At 38.2% G+C, this 16,670-nt stretch overlaps 1 protein-coding gene across 5 annotated transcripts in view; it reads right to left on the reverse strand.

Moving 5' to 3' along the window:
- The window catches only part of SCN11A (sodium voltage-gated channel alpha subunit 11), an 87,925-nt gene that overhangs the window by 37,319 nt on the left and 33,936 nt on the right, over positions 1–16,670 (reverse strand). For all 5 annotated transcript variants that reach the window (XM_072726495.1, XM_072726497.1, XM_072726498.1 and 2 more), the window contains exons 12-16: positions 16,352–16,481; positions 15,076–15,314; positions 11,470–11,652; positions 10,239–10,607; positions 7,927–8,316 (exon numbers count right to left, since the gene is read on the reverse strand). In XM_072726495.1, coding sequence (XP_072582596.1) covers positions 7,927–8,316; positions 10,239–10,607; positions 11,470–11,652; positions 15,076–15,314; positions 16,352–16,481 — 1,311 coding nt within the window. The remainder of the gene's footprint in view (positions 1–7,926; positions 8,317–10,238; positions 10,608–11,469; positions 11,653–15,075; positions 15,315–16,351; positions 16,482–16,670) is intronic.

The following is a 16,670-nucleotide window of genomic DNA, read 5'->3' on the forward strand; positions in this document are numbered from 1 at the left end:
CCAAATAAGCCCCAGAGAGTAGAAAAGGGAATCCATTCCAGATCTGCTACAATACATTAGGTAAAATGTCCAATTTTAAACAAAAATGATTAAACATGGGACAAACCCAGGAAGTACGACCCACACATAGGAAGAAGGCAGGCAAGATAAATTGTGAAAGGGCCTGGATGCCAGAGTTAAAAAACAAAGAGTGCAAATCAGCCATTTTAAATATGTTCAAAGAATTTTAAAAATATATTTAATAAATAAAGGATGCTATGATGACAATGCATAATCAAATACAGAATATCAATGAAGAGATAAGTTATTTTAAAAAAAAACAAATAAGGGATCCCTGGGTAGTGCAGCGGTTTAGCACCTGCCTTTGGCCCAGGGCGCTATCCTGGAGACCCGGGATCGAATCCCACGTCAGGCTGCCGGTGCATGGAGCCTGCTTCTCCCTCTGCCTATGTCTCTGCCTCTCTCTCTCTCTCTCTCTCTCTCTCTCTCTGTGTGTGTGTGTGTGTGACTATCATAAATAAAAATTTTTTTAAAAATTCTGGAATTGAAATGTGTAATAACTGTAATGAAAAATTCACTAAGTGAAGAAAGAATCAGTGAACTTGAAGAGGGATCAGTAGAGATTATGCAATCCAAAGAGCACAGGAAAGAAGACAGAAAACTTAAAGGAAACACAAAGGAATGTAAAACTCCATTAAGCATACCAACCAGAAAGAAAGGAGAGAGAAAGGAAACCAGAATAATGGCTTAAATCTGACTGGAATTATTCATTTACACCTCTAAGGAGCTCATAAAACTCACAGTAAGATAAACACAAAAGGATCCAAACCTAGATATAATCATAGCAAAAATGCTGAAAGCCAAAGACAGAGGAAATATTGAAAGTAGCAAGAACAAAGTTGCTCATCACATACAAGGGGATTCCCAACAAATTTAACAACTGACTTTTTCTTCCTTTCTAAGTAGGCTCCATGCTCAACATGGATCTTGAACTCATGACCCTGAGGTTACAGGTCATGTGCTCTACCAACTGAATCAGCCAGGTACCCCAACAACTGACTTCTTATTAGAAATAATGGAGACTAGAAAGCAGTGGAATGATATACCATGACTGTTGAAATTAAAAAACAAATGTGAACTAAGATTTTATTACCCAGAAAAACTGTCTTTCAAAAATGAAGGTGAAATAAAATAGCACATAAACAAAAACAGAAAATTCTTTGCTAGCTGACCCACCTTACAAAAAATACCCAAGAAGATCCCTCTGAAAGTAAGTGATCCTAAATGGTAATAAAGTCCACACAAAAAAGCAAAGAGCCCAGGTAAAGGTAAATCTGTAAAGATGAGAAAAACTCATATTTCTTTTCCTTTCTTCTCTATACTTGATTTCAAAAGAAGTTGTCTAAAACAGTTTAAAATTAATGTATTGTTGGACATGTAACATATAAAAATAAAATAAATGTGGTAATAACAGCACCAAAAAGATGAATGGGAGCAAAGTTGAACTGTAGTAAGGAAATGACACCTGAAGGTAACTCAGATTCACAGAAACAAATGGAGAGCTGGAAATGGTAAATAAGAAGATTAATAAAATAAACTCTATCAATATATACTTGCTTTCTTTTCTCAGCTTCACTAGTAAACTTATATGAAGCAATGATAAAAATGTATTGTTGGGTTTTTAACATATATGGAAGTAATATGTGTAATAAAAAATAGTACAAAAACATGGGAGAGGAAATAGAACTATACATGAGTAATGTTTCTGTATCTCACTAGAATTAAGTTAACTTACCAGACACCAATTCTGATAAGTTAAATGTATGTGACAGGCCCTAGAGCAATCAATAAGAAAATAATCCAAGAAATATTGTGAAAAATCATTAAAGGAATTAAGATGTTATATTAGAAAATATTCAAATAATGCAAAGTAAGGCAATAAAGGATGAAAAGAGGAATAAAAACAAATGAAATGCATAAAAACAAAAAGTAAAATACTAGAAGTAGATAAACTAGACCAAAAATTAGATTAAATGTGAATGGGTTAAGCAATCTAACAAAAAGGCAGAAACTGTCAGACTAGATAAGAAAACAAGATCCAATTATGTACTGACTACAAGAGACACATTTTAGATTTAAAGATACAGTTTGAAAGTAAAAGAGTGGAAGAAGCTATCATACAAGCAGAAACCATAATAAAACTGTAGTGACTATATTAATGTCAGAAAAAAATAGACTTTGCAGTTTTTTGCTTGTTTTTTTCCTCTTTTGAGAGAGCTTATTAGCATGGGAGGTGGGAGGGGTGGAGAGAGAGAGAGAGAGAGAATCTTAAGCAGGCTCCATACCCAGCACGGAGCCTGAGACAAGACTCAATCTCATGACCCTGAGATCATGACCTGAGCTGAAATCAAGAGTTGGACACTTAACTGACTGAGCCACCGAGGTGCCCTAGATAAAATAGACCTTGAAACAAAAAAATTTACTAGAGATAAAGAGGGACATTGACAAAAACATAAATATATCAGAAAGATAAAACATTTATAAACATATATGCACCTAACACAAGAGCCACAAAATATACGGAAGGAAAAACTGACAGAATTGAAGGGAGAAATAGATAACTCAACAATAATAGTTGGAGGCTTCAATAACCCATTTTTAAAAATGAACACAACTAAGTAGAAGATAGAAATAGAAGGCTTGAACAACATTATCTGTCAATTATACCTAACAGACACCTGCAGAACCTTCAACTTCAAAGAGCAGAATACGCATATGTGTATTGAAACTGTACAGAATGTGTTCTCTGATCATAATGAAATAAAATTAGAAGTACAAAAAGATATTTTAAAAACTCACAAACAGGAGGAAATTAAGTAAAACATTCTTAAATGACCAACAAGTCAAAGAATAAATCACAAAAGAAATTAGAAAAGACTTTGAGATAAAAAACAAAAATATAATATGCCAAAATTTGTTGGATGCATGCAGATAAAGTAGCACTTAGAGGGAAATTTATAGCTATAAATACCTACAATTGAAAAAAAGTCTCAAATCAATAACCTAAACTTCCATGTGAAGGCACGGGGAGAGAAAGAGAACATGAAATTCAAAAAAAGAAATAAGGATATGGTAAGTATATGAGCAGAGATTAATAAAACAATAGGATCAACAAAATCAAAAGCTGATTATTTTAAATGATCAAGAAAATCGACAAAACTTTAACAAGATTTACCAAGAGAAAATGAAAGATCAAATTACTAAAATCAAGAATAAAAGAGGAAACATTGCTATCAACCTTACAGAAACCAAAATGATTCCAAAGAAATACTACAAATAACTGTACGTCAACAGTTATTTAGAAGCTTCAATAAATAAACCTATTCCTAGAAATACAAAAACTACCAAAATAGGCTCAAGAAGAAAGAGAAAATCTGAATAGCCCTGTAATCTCTGTAACAAGAAAACAGACTGAATTTATAATTTAAAACTTCCCACAGAGAATTCCAGTTTCTGATCTGACATGTTAAGAAGCCTGGAGGTCTCCACTCCAGCCCAACATGTGCAAAGCTAAACGAACTTGAAAAACAGTAACTCTTCTTACAACCGTAAGAGAAGCGAGGTCCAGGGAAAACTGCTGCCCCCCAAATTGAAGGGAAAGACAGCCTACTACAGAGAATCACAACTTGGCAAAGCAGAAACCTAGAAGAACAAACCTTTGTGGGAATCAGTCCCAGAGTAAGAAAACCTGAACTATTATCAACAAACTAGGGGAGGCTCAGTGAGAACAAGTGTAAGAGATAAAAACTTGAGGGTCCCAGGCAACAGGAGTCCCCATAATTTTGTGCGTTTTACCTCTTCGAGCTTTACCAGGTTCTCACAGTGAGTTTGGGAGAAAAAAAAAAAAAAAAAACATTTGCTTCCATCGGGGGAGAGTAAAAAGAATCATTCTGAAACATGCAAACACGTCTTGTTCTTCACAAGGCCTTCCCTCAAGAGAAACTAGTTAACCAGAGTCTAAACTGCTGGGGTTTTATTAGGACCTGACTGACCTGGGGTGTGGGAAATACTCAATTCTAGCCAGCTCTAGATTTCCACCTGGAGGGAGGCAGATACCCAACTCCAGCTCTCACTAGCCACACTGACATGCACTGTTCACAGTCCAGAAGCACAAGCTCTCTAAAAGCCTGAGATCTACTCATAGGACCGCAGAGCTTCTTCATTCCCCTCACACTTCACCAACACATTAATAAAGACCTATTTAGAATATTTCCATTTACCCAGTACACCATGTCTGACTCTAAAGAAAAAATTAGAAGGTATATTAAAAGGCAAAAAATAAAGTTTGAAGAGACAGAGCAAGCATTGGAACCACATTCAATGCGGTAAAATTGTTGAAATTGTCAGACCAGGAATTTAAAATAACTATGATTAAAATACTCAGGGCTCGAAGGATGAAGTAGACAGCATGCAAGAACACAATATAAGCAGAGATGGAAATTCTAAGAAAGGACAAAAAAAAAAAAAAGCTAGAGATCTAACACATTGTAACAGAAATGAAGAATGCCATTGATGGGCTTATTAGCAGACAGAACACAGCTGAGGAAAGAATCTCTACTTAAGAGGTTTCAGTAGAAACCTCCAAAACTGAAGAACAAAAAGAAAAAAAAGTATGGAGGAAAAAAGAAACAGAACAGAATACTCTAGACCTGTGGAGCGACAGGTGTCAAACATAAATATAATAGGAATACCAGAAGGAGAGGAGAAAAAAGAATAGAACAAATATTTGAAACAACAATGACTGAGAATTTCCACACAATGTTATGGGTCAATTATAATTGATAATATTTGTATGGACCCTGAAGACATTACACTCAAATGAAACTAGTCAGACAAAGACAAGTACAATGTGATATCATTTATGTGTGAAATCTGAAAAACCCAAATCTGCAGAGTCAGAGTAGAATGGTAGTTGACGGAAGCTGGAGGCAGGGGGAGAGTAGGGAGATGTTGATCAAAAAGTACAAACTTTCGATAAGAAGATGAGTAAGTTCATAGGATATAATGCACAGCATTGTGATTATAGTTAATAATACTGTGTTATATAGTTGAAAGTTGCTAAGAGAGTAAATCTTAAATATTCTTACCATAATAAGAATTATGTGACATGATGGAGGTGTTAGCTAATGCTGTGATGGTAATCATATTATAATATATAAATATATCAAGTCAACATGTTATATACCTTAAACTTACACAATGTTACATGCCAAATATATCTCATAAAGCTAGGGGGGGAAGAAAAGAAACAGAAGAGAAAGAAGACCTCTTGACCCATTTAATGAGGCCCATATTAACCCGAGACCAAAACAAGGCAGACACATTTTAAGGGAAAATCTAGGGATGCGAAATCTTTAATGAAATATTAGCAAGTTGAATCCAAATATATATAAAAGGCTAATATACCATGACTGAATAGGGATAATCCAAGGAATATGTAAGTGATTTAATATTCAAAATAAATGTTATTTATGGCTAGGATAATATGATTAGAAAATGTATTTTAGAGAAATCAATATACATTCATGATTTAAAAGAAAAATAAAACCTCCTAGCAAACTGGGAATAAAGGGAACTTCCTCAACTAAAATCTTACTTAATGGGGAAAGACTTAATGTTTCTACCTAAGATTAGGTGCAAGGCAAGGAATATACTCCTACGATTCCTATTCAACATTATACCAAAGTTCCTAACTAATGTAATAAGACAAGAAAAAAAAAAACCATACAAATTTATTTAAAAAGCTATTTTTATTTACAAATGAAATAATTACTTTTGTAGAAAATGCTAAATAATCTTTTAAAAGCTACTGGAATTAATAAGTCAGTTTACCAACATTGCAGGATACAAAGTCAAAATACAAAAGCCCAGGACACCTGGGTGGCTCAGTGGTTGAGCATCTGCCTTCTGCTCAGGGCATGATCCCAGAGTTCTGGGATCAAGTCCCACATCATGCTCTCTGTAGGGAACCTGCTTCTCCTTCTGCCTGTGTCTCTGCCTCTCTTTGTGTCTCTCATGAATAAATAAATACAATTTTAAAAAATTCAGAAGCCCGTTCATTTCTATGTACTTATAAAGAAAATTTGGAAAGTGAAATTTTAAAAATTACATTTATAATAGTATAAAAATATTAACTTCTTAAGGAATAAATGTAACCAAAAATGTCAAGACTTATACACACTGAAAAATACAAAACATTACTAAAAAAAAAAAATAAAGAAGATCTAAATAGGTGGAGAAAAATACATGTTCATGAATCAGATGACTCAATGTTGTGAAGATACCAATTATTTACAGAATATTCAGTGCAATGCCAAACAAAATCCTAACAATCCTTTTTATGGTAAGTTAACACACTGATTCTAAAATGCATAAGGAGGGGATCCCTGGGTGGCTCAGTAGTTTAGTGCCTGCCTTTGGCCCAGGGCATGATCCCGAGACCCAGGATCAAGTCCCACATTGGGCTCCCTGCATGGAGCCTGCATCTCCCTCTGCCTGTGTCTCTGCCTCTCTCTCTGTGTCTCTCATGAATAAATAGATAAAATCTTTTAAAAAAATAAAATAAAATGCATAAGGAAATATAAAGGACCTACAATAGCCAAAACAAATTTGATAAACAATAAAATTATATAAAACGTATTATAAATCTACAGTAATCAAGACAGTCTGGTCTTGGTATAAAATAGACCTATAGATCAATGAAACAGAATTAAGAATCCAGAAAAAGTCCTGATAGACAGATGATAGATAGATAGATGATAGCCAATTTGATTTTGACAAAGATACCAAATTGATTCAGTGGCATAAGAACAGTCTTTTCAACATATGGTACTAGAATCACTTAGATATATGGGGGAAAAGATGACACAAATCATTGATTTGTAATGATTAGTCATTAAATTGAATTGGATCATGGACTTGAACCTGAGAGGTAAACTTATCAAAGAAAACATGTGAGAAAACTTCGGCAGTTTTGGATTATACAAAAATTTCTTAGAACGGAAGCAAAACACATGAGCCATAGGAATAATACTCATAAATTATACTTCACCAAAATTAAAAATTTCTGCTCATTAAGATACCATTAAGAAAGTGAAAGATGAGGCACGGTTAGAAAATATGTGCAGTGCACATATCAAAGGACTTGTATCAAAATATGTTATAAAAACACCTCAATCATAAGAAATCCCTCAATAAAAATGGGCAATAGACAATTTACCAAGGAAGATATATTATGCAACATCATTATTTAACAGTGAAATAAAACTTGAAACCTCAACAAGGCACCACCTCAAACCCATTAGAATTATTCAAATTATTGCTGGGGGAATGCAATATGTTACAACCATTGTGGAAAATTCAGGAATATACAGACTACCATGCTGCATACAGAATGAAGTCTGTAGTAGTTCATTTGGGGTGTCCACCACCCTGCCATTCCCTGACAGCCCTCATCTCCCACCATTCCTCGTCCTTTGGTCCCTTTAGAGGCTAAGTTTGTTCCCACTACTGTCTCCTTTTCTGTGCTGTTCAGGTCACTTTCCTCACCTTTCAGCTAATCCAAACTTTATACTTCTATTAGGGCACAAAGTCACTTGATTCCCTTATTGCCTCAACCCACTGTGATCTCACTCCCCTCTCGACTCCTCTTCCATCTCCCACTTCCACATGTGCAGGACCATGATTAGAACCAGCACTGAGGTGTACACATGAGTCCTGAAGGGCAGCCTCCACATGCTATAACCTTATTATCCCAGCTTGGTGCTTAGGGTAGGGTACATGGTGCTCAGAACAGGACAGGCAACCAGTGTCTCATGGCAGCTCTAGTTTCGTATGACTTCTGCATTTATGTATAAACTTTCTTACCTGTTTTCCAGCCTCAGGTTGTGTGATATGCTGTGCATTGTTTTCTCCAGAAGATTCAAAACCATCCTCTTCCTCTGCAAGTGGGGCCAACCACGTCTGATCATGCTCCTCCCTAGTCTCTGGGCCCCTTTTCATCTCTGTGACCAACGGAATGATATCTTTGCTTTGGGCAGCAGGGCCTCCTGTCACCTTTGTTCTCTTTGGTGACTTTTGAGTCCTGCACCACTTGTGACAAAAATGCTCAAGAGTATATATAACAATGCAGAAAACCCGGTGGAACCGATCCAGGGCTAACTGGACTTTGGTTTTTTTGGACTCTCCATCCAAGTTTCCATCTCTCTCCTCATTACTGAAGGAATTGAGCAGCAAGGCAATGAAGAGGTTGAGTACCTAGGGTGGGGTGGGGTGGGGGGTGACACACAAGGGGAATGGAAAGTTTAGAAGAGGGAAAAATAGAAGAAGATTCCAGAACAACTTTTCCCCAAGACCTCAAGCTAACTCAAATTAGATTCTATGTCCTCCTTTTTTTAAAAAAGATTTTATTTATTTATTCATGAGAGACATACAGAGAGAGGCAGAGACATAGGCAGAGAGAGAAACAGGATCTCTGTGGGGAGCCTGATGTGGGACTTGATCCCAGGATCCCAGGATCATGATCTGAGCCAAAGGCAGACGCTCAACCACTGAGTCACCCAGGCATCCCATTCTATGTCCTCTGTCTCTTGAGAAAGTTCATCTATAAAAGGAGTAAAAGGAGACAAGATTGAGGAAGTCAGCAAGAAAAGACAAGAGAAAAATTGAAGTGAAAGGGTGCAAACAGCCAAGACCAATGTGTCCACGTACAAGCAACACGTGCTGTAAACCCTGGCTAGGGTAAAGCACAACTGTGTGACCATTGGCAAAAAATTAATTAATTAATTAATTAATAAAAATAAAAAAGTATATTCCTTGAGGATCAGTCGAATTGTGAGCTTGGTTTTGCTAGGATGGATATGGGTCTGATGTCTAATACTGCCATGGGGTCCTCCCCTGTTGGCACAGTTTGAAACATAATGTGCTTTGTACAGGGTCTTTAGGTCCTGTTGCCTGAACCACAGAAAAGTATTGGGGCTGAACTGGAGGGGTTTGAATTGAATGTGTAACTCTTCTGTTGATGATGAAGCATGGATCGCTTTAAATTTAGAACATCTCATCAGCGTCCTACTTGGGTTTATTTTTTTTTTTTTGCTTACATTTACACACCCTCCAATTCATCATCTTCACCTCCTCAAACTCCTTTGTTTGTGGCTGTCACCAGCTCAAAAATATACAGCCTTTGAGGGCGGGGTCTTGTGAGTGGTCTAGTTACTCTCCCGCAGCTTCACCACAAACTCCATCTGTGGAGCTTTGCTCAAGCTTTCCTCTGTTTGCCCAGTCCTCCTTGCCTCTGTCACACCCTTCTCACGTACTATATCTTCCACACATCCTTTGCTAACTCTCCCTTCCCACACCCGTTGGTTATATTCTGTTCTTCTGAACCTTTGTATCACTTACTGTCTACCTAACGTTGCCGATCAGGTACATAGGATAGAGTCAATGTGTGCGTGGATGGTTCAGTATATTTGCATGATAGCCCCAACTTGATTCTGAAGACCTTGTGCTCAGGTATCCTGTGTGTCTCCAGTCTTTTCATACTCTTCATAGGTACCCAATTAGCTAATATCTATGTTTCCAGCTGCAAGTGACAGACTCAAGGTAACTTAAGCATAAGAAAATGTAACCTAAGAAGTTTGAAAATAAAATAGGAGGACCAATTATGACATGAAAGTAGGTTTGTTCCACCTTTTCCCTCTACCTTCCTCAGTACTGGCTTTGTCTTAGGCTAGCTCTTCTCATGCTTGCGTAATGTTTATAGTTCTACCAGGAATCATAGTCATAAAAAGCCCCAGAGAAAATAAAAGACCATTTTTTTTTAACTCATCCCTTCTTCTTTTAAGAACAAGAAACCTTTTTCACTAGATGTCCCTTTACAACTTATTGACCAAATTGACAAACCCCTGCCTCAGCCATTCACTGACAAAGTGAATACAATTAGAATAATCACCTGCAGTAAAATAGCTATTGAGGCATCAGTCAAGATGAGCACTATGTGACAAAGAGGTTTTGTTTCATGCTTTTTATAATTTCATCAAGTCAAATTGAAATGCAGATTTTTAATATAATATAGCATTAAATGTATAATATTGGATTTAGAATAATAATTAGTGAAGTGTTGCAAAAGAAGCTAATACATTTATTTTGTCCATATGTTAAAAAAAATCTAAGACACTCACCACGAGTTTCCCTATCACCATGATCAACAGAAAGACGACAATGCACAGTGTTTGATTTGTTTCTTGCATACATTCCCACATGTTTTCAATCCATTCCCCACAGAGGATGCGGAATACCACCAGAAAGGAATGGTAAAAGTCCCCCATGTGCCAGCGTCGTAAACATGGGACTGCAGGGTTGCAGGATCTTCTATTACTCTTTACAGAATTGAATTGAGAGCCAAAAAGCTGCATGCCAACCACTGAGAAAATAAAGACCACAATAGCCAGGACCACAGTCAGGTTTCCCAGAGCTCCAACGGAGTGGCCAATTATCTTAATCAGTGTGTTTAAAGTTGGCCAGGATTTGGCTAACTTGAAGACCCTCAGCTGTAAAAGCAGACAATAAACAAAGGTGGAAGAAAAACCAGTTAAAGACAAATTCCATTTGCTCAGCTATACAGTAAATGACACACTCCCAAACCACAGCATTTATGACTTTTAAAAATCTTTTCAAAGTTAAATCCATTCTAAACATAGTTATTAACTCCCTGTTCCATGATAATACCTGTATCTACTCTTTGTTTTAAAAACGGGAATGTTTTGTTCCAATTTTTGTTAAATGATAAAGTCTTTGGAGTCATGATGGTGGAATTAAGCATCTATGTTTATTGCAGAAAATGAATGTTTTGGAATCCTATATTAATACACTAACGATAAAAAACTCTGGCCCAAGGGCCAAATCCAGCCCATTGCCTGTTTTTGTACGGCCTGAGGGATAAGAATGTTTTACATTTTTTAATGATTGGAAAATAATTGAAAGAAAGTTATTTCATCACACATGAAAATTGTATGAAGTTCAAATTTTTGTGTCCGTAAATAAAGTTCTATGGAACACACTCATGCCCACTTCTTCTCATATGTCTATGGCTACTGCTGTGCTACAACAGCAGAGCTGAATGATCTTAACAGAGACCGTACAGCAGAATTTTGACACCAAAAGACACAATGTTTTATCAGGTTGCCTAAAGGATCATTTTAGCACAGGAGAGGTAGGGAGTTCAAGGGGGAGAAGACCTCCTGAGACTCCCAAGAGTACGCAAAACCTGGGTGGGAGGAGGAGCACAGTTTTGATTCTTGGGTTAAGGTAAAATGAGTTAAAGTTTAATGTAAAATAGCCACTGAACTCACTCAAGACTTGTCAATCCTGGTAGCTAAGGTATTCAGTAAAATAAAACAGTAAGTGCCTTACCACTCTCAAGGAATGGAAAACCCTCGGACATTGTTTTCCTACAATTATATTGATCATCACATCTACAAAACTCAGAAGAGCAACGATGCTGTCAAAAATGTTCCAGCCTCGGCGAAAGTAGTTGTAGGGATCAAGTGCAATAATTTTTAGGCACATTTCTGCCATGAAAATGCCAGTGAAAACCTACAGTGAGACAGGGAAGAATGAGAAAAGGAAGCTACTTCTCCTTGAAGATACACTTCTAAGAATGGTCCAAGGGAATTGCAGAGTTTACAAAGAAATAAAATGCATTTTCATTTACTTTGTTCCTCTTCTCCCACCCCACCATAGTGCCCATTACAATAGTACCAAGCGCACAGACATCAGGGTAGAGAATAAATATTTCCCATTCTTTTGAAAATAGAAACAACTGGCCTTTTGATAGAGGGCAGAGCTATAGAAAGCATCAAGCAATTCCTCCTCTAAGTTCCCTTTAAAATGAGAATAAAAACTCCCAAGTGAGGGGAGGGGCAGGATACATGACAGCTCTGAAAACTGAAGATAAATACCAACCATAAAGTAGAATCCAGGAAGAGTTCTCCTAACCACTCAATCTTAACACCTTGATCAGAAAAGAACATTTAAAAGGGACCCAGAGCAAAGAATTGAAAGCACTACTAGGAACAGGAAAACATCTTTAACCAACTCAATATAGAGGCTTATCCTATGTGATGAATTTCTTGGGATAAACCCTAGATTGGTTATGGTTGAAAGACGGATTAACGAGTTGGAATAGAATCTTAAATCTTACAGTTCACTCAGAGAATGCAGAGTTCATTATTCCAAAACAAAATACCAAGGAATTAAAAGGAAGGGCAAGAGTTACAGAAAGTGCTAAACTACGTGATTTCTATGGGCACAAATAAGTGTTTTTGTTTTTGTCTTTGAAAATTAGATAAATATAGGCTTAAAAACATTGCACAATGTTGAATAAGTTGTAGCCAAATTCAAAACTAAATCTATCATCTACATTTTGTATAAGATAAAACAAAGCATTTCTTTATAGCAAATAGCACATTCTCACACATATACAATTTAAAAAATATGAGAAAACAATAGTGTTGTTGACAACAAAAGGTTGTCAGTAGTAAGACTCTCCTCTATAGTTCTGGAAAAGAAAAAAGAAACAACTCAGAAATTATATTTAAGTCTCCTTATTAAAAGTAACAGATGATCTATTTTCATAAATAATTCGATGACTTGCTATTTATTTTAAAAATCCCTAAAATAAAGTGACATGAGTTAATAAAGGATAGGCAAAGACAGATTCAAGATAGGCAAAGAGAAAACAAATCAAAGTGGCAAAGAAAACCCAAAGCTTTTCCCTTTAAATATTGCTATTTACCTCTACCCAAAACCATAACCAGTGCCTAAAAGCATGCAGTGTTACCTGTTGTGGTTGATTGTGCTGGACTGATCCCTGTCCCTTTTTGAGCTCCTCCTCCCTATCCTGTCTCCTTCAGGCTTTAGATATCTAGCACTACAGCATCCCTACATGCCTTGTGACCATTGGTTTTGCAATCCAATTCAACTGCTATTAGCTTCTTGGGAGCTCAATGTACTCCCCTGATTCAAGCAATCCCAAAGCCTAGGGAGTCCATTTCCAAGTCCAGTCCCACAGAACTCCACAGGCCAGTTGAATCCTGGTCTACCTGTCAGAGGAAGGAGGTTTGCATGTGTTCTTTGGAACTCAAGGCTCCAAGACCTCCCTCTACCACTGCTATGGGAGCACAGTAAATGAGGTGGCAGCCACCTTTGTAGTGCATGTTTAGGGAATGGGGCACATAGAATGGAAGCGCAGGCTACAAGCCAGCTCTGCATGTTTCTTATCAGTTTGCAGGGACCAGGACACAGAAGCTGCCTGTGAACTTACACACCAACAATGTCCCTGTGCTTCCTTCTGTACCGCTTCTGGGAGAGTGAAGAAGAATGTCACGTAATTACTCAGTTTCTAACTGTAAAACGTAGCTTCACCTCAACACCCAGAACATCTATTCAGTGGGAGTTCTGAGAGGGTGGTTTCAGTCATTTCCTATAGTTGGATCAGCAAATGAAGGGATGGACAGACCACCTTTGCAAACTGGGAAGCTCTGCCTAGGGGCATGACTCTGGGTTCTTTGGGTATTCTCTGGAACTTATCTAATAACTCCATCTACTAGAAGGTGCTGAAAGATGGGTCTGCTGACTCTGCTGAGGCAGGAACCATGGCCCTGCAGGCACAGTTCTTGTCTCCAAGTGAAACAACATTTTCAACCTGTTTCTGGGATACATCAGCAGGAGAGAGCTGAATACACTAGCCTGGAGCCCAAAAGATAACAGCTCATTAGAAGGTACCTAAGTGTATTAGGTTCATCACGCAGCATGAAATCTAATCTGACCCATGCACACCCACAGAACACTTCTTCCCAAGGGCAGTTTGGGGAAAAGAAACTTACATGCAGACTCTCTGTAAGGAGAACCACCCTGGTCTTTCACTGCAGTCCCACTGTATCTCTGCTCCTCCTGAGAGAGGCATGGAACTGAGGGTGACCTCAACCTGATGCATAGAAGCAGCTTTGTGGATCAACTTCTGGTTCAATAGGTATAGTGGGTTCTGATCAATAAACTAATTAATTTTAAAAACTAAACTAATTAGTAAACTAATTAATTAAAAAATACATACACGTATATTGCCTAGAAATCCTCTGCAATGCTAAGAATGATCGCCTTTACTAATAGGACCGTAGGAAATGAGTTTCCCCTTTGTATTTCCTTTATTTGTACTTTTCCTTATTTTTAGAATTGCAGAAAGCATGTCTTGCTTCTTAAATTGGAAAATAAAACTTTAAGAATAAATGGCTAGATATTCTCGTAAGATTTTTAGCCTATTAATTCATTAGCTAATTAGGGTAGAACATTCAGTGGGTAATTGTTATTTCTGATATTTGGGAAACTAATTAATCCTTAGGGGGAAAAATACCTTCTCCAAGAACAATAAATTGAATGTTTGTGGGAAATCTGCTCTCCTATCTTATTTTCCGAATTTAACTGGGACTAGATCCATCCAATAAGAAACATACTGAAGCAGGCTCAAGCCTGGAGGCCCCTCCCCACCACACCACTCCATAAGCTCTGTACAACTCCTCCTGGGAAAATATGCCTCCCACAGCTGCCAGCCTCTGACCCACATTTCCAGGGGGAATAACACCTTGTAATGGCAGTCACATTATTTTGTGACAAATGATGTCATCCATATCACTGGGGATCATGGGACACATTACCAGGGTCTCTGGATATGGCTAATGTCTGCTTGATCATCCCAAATGGCTGAACTTTTATGATGTCTACTGGCTTCTGGCTTCCCACTGGATGATTAAAGAGATGCCCTAGCATACCAGAGGGCCAACACAGGGCCCGGGGAAAATTACTGAACTGCATAAAAACGAAATCCTAATAGTCATCTTTTCCCTTTACCTAATGGGACAAAAGACCTAGGCTAGGTTAGGCCACTCACAAAATGTTTAGACTTAGGAAGAATTATAATTCACTATTTGAAATATTCTTATATTTTAAAAAGCCTAACGTTACCAAATTCCCTGTGTACAATATAGACTCAAAACTCTGGTCCATTTTGTAATGCTCCATGGCCAAGAAGACAGTATTGATGATGATGCAGACGGTGATGGCCAGCTCAGTAAAGGGGTCAGTCATCACGGTTCTCAGGGCCTTCTTAATGCATAGCCAACGTGGACTACAATTCCACACGAGGTATCTGGATGCCAGGTTTTCCCCACATGGGAGGCAAGGCTCCTGTGATTTTTCTTGTTCTGTAGAAGGAGAATGAAAAGAGCAGTTGAGTAGTATGCTCTGAATCTATTTGGCTGCTGTTAGCCTGAGTGCATTCTTTCCTCTCTCTTCCCTAGGGTCTCTTATGAAAAACCTGATCAGCCAAGAAGGGCACTGATGGATGTAGCTGGAAAGGTTTCCCATATACAACTTCCATATGGTATAGCCATACATCTAGTCATTATACTTGTATTCAGCATCTGGATACTCGGCTGCACTGTTAGAGATACAGATGTGGAAGACAGCACTGACTGGCTGTGAACCCACGAAAGAGAAAGATCTAAGCTCAAGTTATATTCATTCAAAGCAGACCATGGTGACAGCTGTAACAGAGGCACACAGAACTACCAGGGCTCAGGGGAAGGAGGGGCATCTATATGCATTGAAAGAAAAGGTATTCTTATTAGCCGGTTGAGTTCAGCCCATAAGGCTACTGGACCCCTGATTTCCCTGGCACCATTTCAGGGACTCATGCAAGTCAAACGAGACGATACAACAGGCTCAAAATTGCTAAGGATCAATCTGACCCCATCCTTGAAAGGACTTGAGTCCTACCTTTGAACACTAACCCCTTAGTTGGGTCCTGGTTACCTGCTGTTAATGAGATCCATCAGATGGTTCCAGCCTATCTGGAAGACATAGGTCTTCCATTGTCCATGTCAGATTCCTAATTCTAACTTCAATGACTACTGTCACCTACTGGAAACTTCTGTGTCTTCCCTTCTTTGGTCACTAGCTTTGTCACTGAGACCTCCTGTTACTGCCTGGCTTGATTGGGAGGTCCCAGCTGTACTCTTGGTCCCAAGTCCAATCCCAAAGGCTAGCCAGTTCCCACCACTAACTGAGGGCCAACTCAGTATGGGCCCACTTCTTCCAAGCCATTTTTCTCACATGTTCCAAAGAGGCAGAAGAAGTCACTCTGCAGAAAGTACAAGGGGCTTCAGAGGGCTCTGGGGGAGGAGAATGGAGGGGTATCAGAGCAGTTCGGATCTTCCTGGGGCTGGAAGGCAGAGCTTACCCTGCATGGTAATGGTGAGGATGCTGACAGCACTCAGGGCCCTCTGCCTTTGGAAGGGGTCCCCGTGATCATCACAATAATCCACTGATAGATTCTGGGAGAGTCGTTTGGTTTGCTCCAGGATGTGAGGCTGTAAGAGAAGGCAGGCATGATGAACCTTCAGGGAAGGGGCTGTCTCTCCTCAAAACTTTACCAGCTACTTTGTTTCAATGTCACATGCCTCAAAGATACTTAATATCTTATATAGATCTACTCACTTCCATTTCATGGCATGCTGAAGGTTCAGTTTTTGTATTTCATATTGAATAGAGAAGTGAAA

This window comes from Vulpes vulpes, chromosome 11 (genome assembly GCF_048418805.1).
Source record: "Vulpes vulpes isolate BD-2025 chromosome 11, VulVul3, whole genome shotgun sequence".
Lineage (NCBI taxonomy): Eukaryota > Metazoa > Chordata > Mammalia > Carnivora > Canidae > Vulpes > Vulpes vulpes.